We start from the raw sequence: 8,930 nt of genomic DNA on the forward strand, positions 1-8,930 counted from the left end.
TAAGTAGTCTAACCACTTAGATATAAACGTAACAGCCTTACCCCTATAATTTCCTACAACCGACTCATGGTTTTTCCCCATCGATCGGCAAAATATGCAGGCTACTTTAAATAATTCAAGTTTTGGTAAAAAATTGCACGGATGGAACATTACGGAAACATTTAATTCGACCAAAAATATTTTCTCATGGTGACCCAGTGATTAAATCTTCTCTCAGTGCACGCAGGACACTCTAAAAGATGTACAAGCAAAATTACTTACGAAAATAGGCAGGTACCTCTCTCTCTCAGCCTTCTATAGTCCACTGTTGGACATAGGCCTCTCCTAACGATCGCCACCCCAAACGGTCACCCGCCATCTGCATCCAGCGGCTTCCCGCTACCTTCCGCAGTACTTCCGTACCTATTCAATATTATCTCTGAAATGTGAATTATAACTTCCAACATCAAAAAACTATATGGAAACGAATTTCCAGGTTTGATGTGATACTGTACTATCGTGTTTCACTCCTATCATAATAGGACTGATTGTTAAAAAATCACAATAAATTTTATAAACTCTTATTGAAAGTTTTTAATGAAAACGGGTCAATCAATCATTCATGTTTTACAACAATCCTTTAAAATATCTGACCGGCTTCCTAACGAAGCGCAGTGTTTTTTATTTGAATAAATTTCGATACCTACAACGATTTATGTCCGGCTCAGAATAATTACAGGCCAGAATTAATTTTGTTAATTTGAATAAAATTCTTTCCTTTATTTTGAGGGTTCGAGGGGAGAAGTCTTTAATTCAAGGTTATATTCAAGCTGATATAATGAAGAAAAGCTAATTAGTGTATCTTTTCTTTCTGTTTTTAGCATAATCCAAGTATTGAAGTGTCGGAATAGTCTAACACATTTTACCGATAATGTCAAGAATTAGGACTTAGAATAAAAATTAACTAATTCAAGTTTATAATTAAAAAAATCTCCCATATCTCTAATAAGTATTTTCAATTTGTTCTATTTTTATTCAATTTTCATTACTACCAAAACAATCATCAGAATCTATGTTACTCTTAACTACCTCAGTTATCACATAAATTATATCAAAATTAAATTAAGATCCCCAGCCATTTTTTTTTTAAAAACGTTTTATAAAACGAAACAAGCTTATAAGCGCATGGTTATCCCGTTCACTGCACACGTAAACATTGCTGATAGTAAACTATCTAAGGTCATGTTTAAACATTTGCCGTGTAGTCGGATCGGTCGTCGGATCGGTCGGCGGATCGCTCGCATCAGTATTCGCGGCGCGTCCGCCGCAGCATTTCGATCGAGATCACGACAATATGTGTAAATTCAGAAATCGCTTCGGTACATTATTACGTTTAGGGATTTTCCAGAAAATTGCCTTATTACCTTTTTTGAGTTCGATTCCGTAGCGGGCTTACGGGATTTGGAGGGCAGTGGCTGTAAACTGTGCTTTGAGTGCTGGGGTGCCGGCGAAAGACGTTATAAATTTGTTATGATTTTTTAAACAGTTGTACATACATTTTGTATAAAGGTAAAAAATAAGGATAAAATTAAAACGAAGAAAAGAAACCAATGATCAGCAAGCAACTACTCAGGTCTAGTAACTAAATTTACCTAAGTAGGTACTAATAACACTCAAACAGTTTCCAATATTGTCTTAAAACTTAAATGCAATCAAGTATATATCCTATCGCTGCCAAAATGTACGCACTGTATGGATGTAAACTGTGTTTTTTATTGAGTTAAACAAACTTATAAAATTATTTTACCTATGCATGACATAAGCAATGCCAGCTAATTAGCAAAGCAAACATGTTTAAAGTAAATGACCTAACAGCTTCCTACAAAAAACATTAAAAACTTCTCTACATACAGTGCAAACCACTGAAACTGTCACTTTCCCCGAAACACCCCATAACAAGCATCACAGTACAGTCGGCTCCACATTCCGTCCACGTAGGCGAGTATATTGAACAAACTAAACAGTTAGTAAGAATGGCGCTCGGCTTGTAGGTAAATTGTTTCGAGCGTTATTTATGTTTCCCGGCTGCTTCAGACGTGCGTGGGGTTGGAAGTAGGTTTCGGTTTGCACATTTTTATCGGCGAGTGTACTGTCCGTCTTGTTGGTTGCGGATTTGAGGGGTTTTTTTGTGCATGTCACTGTCATATTGTTCATCTAAGAAAAGAAGGGAGAATGTTAGCAATATGCGTTAACGCTCTCAACAGATAGACTCAAAAAAGAATAGGTAATCAGGTGTGACATTTTTTTTACTTGATTTTGTTAAGTTAAGTACTTTTATGTCACTGCTACGTTTTTCTGTTTGTATGTTCTAAGTTAATAGTTCAAGGAAATACTTACATTGTTTATTTGCATGGAACAATATTTCTGCCAAGATATTTTTTATAAGTTTAGTCTTACGTTAAAAACTAGACACACTAGTAACTAGTGATTTAGCTGCTATGTAATATTTATGCATTTGTCAAATACCGTGCCGAATTCCTAGAAAATTGAGCTAAAACTTTTAATGTTGTGGTAATGCAGCCATAGTTTTCAAGTAAAAATAAACACAGAGAACCTCCACTTTTGTTTCAAAGCTGAATTAAATTTCACAGAAATTATTCTCTCGTTAAAAATAAACAATCGGGGGCGTAAAGTTTACAAACACACATTATGACCTCCTTTCTGGGGCAAACTTATCAGTAATAATTAGTTTGAATCGAAGAAAGAGCACGTAACATTCGACAATGAAAAATAATTACGATTTAAGGGCGTGAATAACACTAGCTCACGCGAGCATTCCTCGTTATTCGCTTTGTGTAGACGCGGTCAGTAGCCGAGCTTCAAACTACTCTAACATAATTAAAATATAAAGTGTAGGTAACACTTTATATTTTAATAAAATAACATACTAAAGTTTGTTTTTTAATCTCAGTTACTAAATTGACAGATTCTGAGCGTTTCATCAACAGTCGAGTATCCCACCAATAGTCACTTAATCGCGTGACAATCGACTGTTGATGAACCGTTCAGAATCTGTCAATTTAGTAGTTATCTGAGATAAAAAAAATAGACTTTAGAGTCTGCACCTTCGGAGACATTAGCATGACGAGGGCGCCAATTTGGCAGTTTTGGGAAAAACGCCTTGAAACAGAATTAATGATTTTTATTCAATTGTTGGCGCTAACTGATTATAGCTTTTGATTTAGCTGTGTAAAAAAATAACACTTTTAGTTATCATTACAGTTCAGCTTTCATTTTTGCCAATATAACCTCCACCTTCTATAGTTTATCCACTACGGTACTAGTTTAGTATAAATACCTGAAAGTTACAGCACTGACTGCTTATGTTCTTGTTATAATTTTTACTATTTCTTTTAGTTTGGAGGCAATTAATAGTTTATTACACCGCAGGCGCTGCGGGCGGTTCCATGAGGGTTCTTTACCTTCACAAAAACGTGAGTACCAAAGCTTTCATTGGAATAGGTACGTTAATATATCGAGGTAGAGTCGTGATTTGCGCAGATGTGTAATAAACTTAGTTTTTCGTAAGCTAAAGTGACCACACTGTGCTCCATCACGCATTGTGACTCTGTTGTTGACGTCTACACTCATATGCTTTTAGGATTACGTCCTTACACTAGCAGCCGCAAAAATTGAGGAAATATTATAAAGTAAAGTTGATTGTTTTTCAACCTTCAGTTCATGTGATGAAGTAGAAAAATTGTTAGATGGGTACTACATTTCAGAAACTGCTCTATAGGTATATTATGTACAATTAATTTTACAAATTCACTGAAACGACGTAAAGTGTATAGCCAAAAAACATAATTTTCTGTATTTTTTTCTCTTATCAGAAAAGTATGCTGTCGTATATATTATCAGCTACTGAAAAAAACAATGCCAATATTTTGACTTCTGTGTTTCTTTAAAGAATCAACAAAACTTATAATTGTATGTACCTAAATGAGAATATGAGTAGTAAATTATTGGGCATTCTACTCCACCGAAATCAGCCAGGCCTCACTCCGTTCGGGGCTCCCTGCGGTCGCCCTCCGCCTGGCTGATTTCGTTGAGTAGAATGCCCAATAATTTATTTTAATAGGTAATAATTTGATTATGCATTTCTACTAATTTGCTCGGGAACTAAACTTCATACTTAAAATAATTTGCCTAAAATTTCATTAAACACTGACTTACATGAGTGCTTCCAACTGTGAATTAATTATTAAAGATCACACAAATATAAGCTAACTGCACAAATGAATCTAACGAACCAACAAGTTTTTGTTTTACGGTTTAAGTCGTATATATCAGTTTTTGTTAAAATAATCATACAGCGTCAAGATCCGAAGACACTTAGTCCTCGTTTAAATCTAGACTGATCCCGGAATCGCTGAGTTTCCGCATAAGATCTAGCTCCTTAGTCCCGAAAACGCTGAGTTCTCGCTTAAGACTGTGGAACCTGTTTGATTATTTATACATAACTGATACCTCCGGACTAAACCATACTTGGGTTTGGCACGATCCCGGGAGCGCTGAGTTCCCGCGTAAGATCTAGCTTCTAAGTCCCGAAAACGCAGAGTTCTCGCTTAAGACTTAGGAGCCGCCACTCAACTCCGAAGACGCAGAGTCCTCGCTTCAAGTCGAGATATGCTTAACCCCAAAGACCTGCATGTGGTATGAGTCTAAAAACCATAATGAATAAAATGTCTGTTTCAATGTACGTAACGTGATTCGGGGTTCTCAACTTTGGGTATCATTTTGATCGTGATATCACTTTCTAAAACATAGCGTAAGAAATGAACAATCTAAAGAAACTACCGTTTCATAAGAAATGAGTATGATAAAATATCATAATTATATTTACCTAATAGGTACTTGAAGCCCAAATGGTCAGCGAATACGTTTTGAAATTCTTTTATGACAAGTAGGTATCAAGTTATAAACATACTAGTTTGATATAAGTTAGTATGTCTTCAATATAAGTACTTATATCTAAATAGTTTTCTTACATAAAATATGTTTTCTATAAAATGCATCTTATTTATTTAACTCAGATTATTTCAAATAAAATGTTACGTACTCCTTACCATGTTTTACCAAGCCTAATAGACCAGGAGCTAACAATATGAATATGTATGAGATATAATATATATTTGAAAACACCGTCGTGGCTGTTTACCTGTGGTGTAGCGGTTAAGATGGTGGTTTTCATTCCACAGGTTGTTGTTCAATATAAACTTAAAGTTATAAATAAGTTCATTACACACTACATACATTAAACGTTCCTTTACGAAAAAAGCTTGTGACTCAGCTTAAGGTCTTAATATTGGCGAAATTATACCTAGGTATGTTTAATATTAAAAACTATTGAACTCGCGCCCGGCCTATCGACTTTTCCACGGTTTTGCTTACGCTGCATCACGAGGCAGCGCGGCTGCGGCCAGTTCTTGAAATATGATATTATTGTTTGTCCATATTCTATTCATTTATGCGATGGTTTAGTGGTTAATGAATTAGGAAGTACTAGATTCTATTTTAAAATAGGTGCATAAAATAAAATTACTTTCTGTACTTTGGGTGTTAATAAACTTTGTTATTAAAGTAAATTTATATACCTACCTAGATATACATATTTACAGCGAACAAAGTTGAGTTTTTTTAAGTAAGAAACCCATTTATTTAACTACCACATAAGTGGTAATAATAACGCATCATGCACTATTCGTGTTTGTGACATGCGAGTACCTAAGAACAGATCCTAGTATGGTTCTATGTATTCTTATCTGTTAACACTTGTATAACCGTTCTTAGCTATAAGCTATAAGGTCTCATGTTGTACCCATAACAGTCAATATTATTTATTTTAGAAAGAAGTATAACGACCGAATAGCGCACTGGTTAGTAACTCTAATTGTTATGCTGAGGGTTCGGGGTTCGATCCCCGGCCGGGGCAGAACACTTAATTGCACAACTGTTAGAGTTACTAACCAGCGCGCTATTCGGTCGTTTATTTCTTCCTTCATTAAATAATATCAAACACAACACTTCACCTATACAGATGTCAAACGTATAACACCTCTCTTTCCAATTGTGGGTAATGGTTGCACAAATGCATTTCAATAAACGTGTTCCGGTGTTATATTTCATTATTGCAAAATATGTCGGTTTACCTACTCGAAAACATCTATTTTGCAGAGATTGCAATTTTCACACACTGACACACATCTACATTGCACAGTTCACAATGTCATATGACTAACTCAATGAATACCTAAGTAAGCCTTAAAGTGCAGTGTTAAGGTTGAAAATTTAATATTATTAAGTAAGACTTATTATTTTATATAATACAACCATAATGGTTTTTAAATAATTAATTATTTTTTGGCTGTCCTTTCTTCGCTCAGCCATCACCGTGCCTGTCTGTGCGCTCTGTAAAACCCTTCAGTTTTTCTTCAGTCATTCCTTAAGTGCTGTTCGTGGTTCCTGTGAAAATCTATCAACATCCTGAAACAATGTTAGTATTCGTGAGTACTTTTTTATCTTACAGTTAAGTTTCTTTGTTTTTCCTCGTGTGTGCTCCTAAATTAAACTTTAATGTTATAATGAAGTAAATTTCTATTTTAATATGTTGATTTATTATAACACATCAAGTAGTAAATAATCTGTAAAGTATCTCAAGTTAGTTATAAATGAATGATTTAATATAGATAGTTTAATCTCCCAATTATCTAGTGCAGATAATTTGATATGGAAATGCTAAAAATAAATATGTTTTACAGTACCCGTATTACGAAAAACCGCAGCATATTCTATTCGATAGTCTATTCGAAAGTGCTGTCAACCTGTCAACAACAAAATGGCGGTGTATAGATTTGCGAAAGTTTGACAGCTATCATTCCATAGGTCATTGTCAGAATAATATTATGTACTCTGTGGTCATTCTTTTCGAAACTCATTCGAAAGGTAAAAAGTGTTCGAAAGTGCTGTCAAGTTGACAGTAGTCGCACTCGCATTCGATTCTATTCGTTAGCTCGAATTTTCATGATACGGGTACAGGTCTGACTCAGAATACGAAAGTGTCGTCTCGCTGCCGCACACATCCAAAAGCAAAACTGCAGTCGCGGCCCCGAACAAACGGAAGAATAACTCAGCAGAACCCCAAAGGTATGTACTCATATCCCTATTTTATTATAAAATTAGGTACTGATTCCAAATTTCACTTAATTTAATACCATAACCCTCTATCTTCGCTGTACTATATAAAAATTTTGTAAGATAATGCATGATGCGATGGCTGTGTGAGCAGCGATGGTTCATGTACCGGGATCGACGCCTATACAGACTGATTAATTTTGGTTGTGAGGTCTTGAGGTCTACATGTTAGTTATAATTGTGTTGTGTGACCATTAAAGTGTTAGTTATTCTCTATATCTACAAAACTCGCCATTTACTGAACATACTTAAGGTCTAAGTCTACTACCACTTACACAACTCTTTTCTACCCAACAGAGAAATATAAATTAAAATTATGCATTTTATATTTTTTTAATATACTTTACATTGATTACATAAATAAGTAGACAGCTCGCTTGGTGAGTGGGTACGGAGATGTGTAAGTGGGCTAAGACCTTTATAAATTATATATTGTGTTACATCAAAAATCACTTTATCCTTTCAATATTTTAACAGTCGTGCCGTTTAATATACCTACACCACTGCTACTTATAAATTTAAACCTATATTTTATGTTTATTTAATTATAAATATATTGTTTACAGGACTAATAAGAAGAAGAAGACCAGTGGCACAAGCAAACTGGACATATTCGGGATTTTGGATGAAGCTGAAAACCTAGCAAGCAGAGCAGCGCCGGACAACTACCCTATATCGTCTAGCTTCGTGTCTCGCGTGGCCAACGGCTCCGTACGAAAGAGCTTAATTAACGACGGTGAATTTTATGTTGAGCTAAAAGTGTACAACACACTTGACGCTAAAACCTCTAAGCCTGAGGAACGGTGGAAAAAAGCCCTGTTCAATCTGAAACTGCTGACTGAGCAGGACGGCGAGCCGTGGCAGGCGCTGCAGAAGTTTGTCAGGGAAGCGCACTCCGTGTTCGGAGACTGCGAACCTGTTTACTATAGCGAAAAAATTCATATTAAGTAAATTCATCAACTTACCACCGTTTTTTAACTATTGAAGTTTTTTAATAAATATTATACTTATTTCATTTAATTTTTATAATTTTTATTTTTTCCATTTTTTTATTAGGTAGGTTTTTCCATTTCCATTTTTTTATAAAGTAATTAACTTAACTCAACTGTTGAATATTATTTCATTTAATCAATATAATATTTCAGTCATCGTTTAACCATAAGTATATCGAAAATTCATATTAAGTATTTATCAACTTAACTTAACTTTGAAGTACCTAATTTAAAAATATTACTTATTTCATTTAATTTGAATAATTATTTCCTTTAAATATTTCAGTTAGCTAGGTACCTATTTCCATTTTTTATTTCAAGCCGTTACCCAATAATGCCGTACTGTACCGTTTGTCGTTCATCAATTGATAGGAAAAAATGGATAGGGCATTTACGTAGTACTTTACATAAAAACATCGCTGCGATATCTGTATGCGATGGTGTCGAGATGATCAATTCAGCTTTCAAGTCCCGTATAGCCACATATAGGATTACAGCTACCAGCGAGTTTGAACAAAACTCTGTAGATAACTTTTTTGATTCAATTCGAGCCAAGATAAAGGACCTTTTTGATAAATGTTTACAACTGCATACTTGTATTAAAGTAAATATAGAACTCTTCTCATTGTTTTTAATGTTCAAAAATGATTGTCAGGAAATAAAATCATTTGGAACAAAAAATCAAATTTTATATCTTAATTATGA

At 34.6% G+C, this 8,930-nt stretch overlaps 1 protein-coding gene across 2 annotated transcripts; it reads left to right on the plus strand.

Annotated features, from left to right (window-relative positions):
* Window positions 1-6,341: 6,341 nt before the first annotated feature.
* LOC105383033 lies at window positions 6,342-8,253 on the plus strand. Of its 2 annotated transcripts, none has more exons than XR_007266659.1 (3): window positions 6,342-6,545; window positions 7,078-7,185; window positions 7,800-8,253. XR_007266659.1 is itself a non-coding variant. In XM_048623232.1 (3 exons), coding segments are annotated over exons 1-3 (495 nt in total). In that variant the 5' UTR covers window positions 6,373-6,533; the 3' UTR covers window positions 8,185-8,253. The 2 variants fall into 2 exon arrangements, 1 of the variants encoding a protein (XP_048479189.1); XM_048623232.1 differs by having other exon boundaries at window positions 6,373-6,535.
* Window positions 8,254-8,930: the final 677 nt, after the last annotated feature.

Source organism: Plutella xylostella, chromosome 9 (genome assembly GCF_932276165.1).
Source record: "Plutella xylostella chromosome 9, ilPluXylo3.1, whole genome shotgun sequence".
In the NCBI taxonomy this organism is placed as follows: Eukaryota; Metazoa; Arthropoda; class Insecta; order Lepidoptera; family Plutellidae; genus Plutella; species Plutella xylostella.

What these genes read in the sequence shown, in the direction of transcription:
- LOC105383033 (XM_048623232.1), top strand. An exon ending in AACTCAGCAGAACCCCAAAG is followed by an intron (nt 7,186 to 7,799) that starts GTATGTACTCAT and finishes TATTGTTTACAG; the next exon opens with GACTAATAAGAAGAAGAAGA.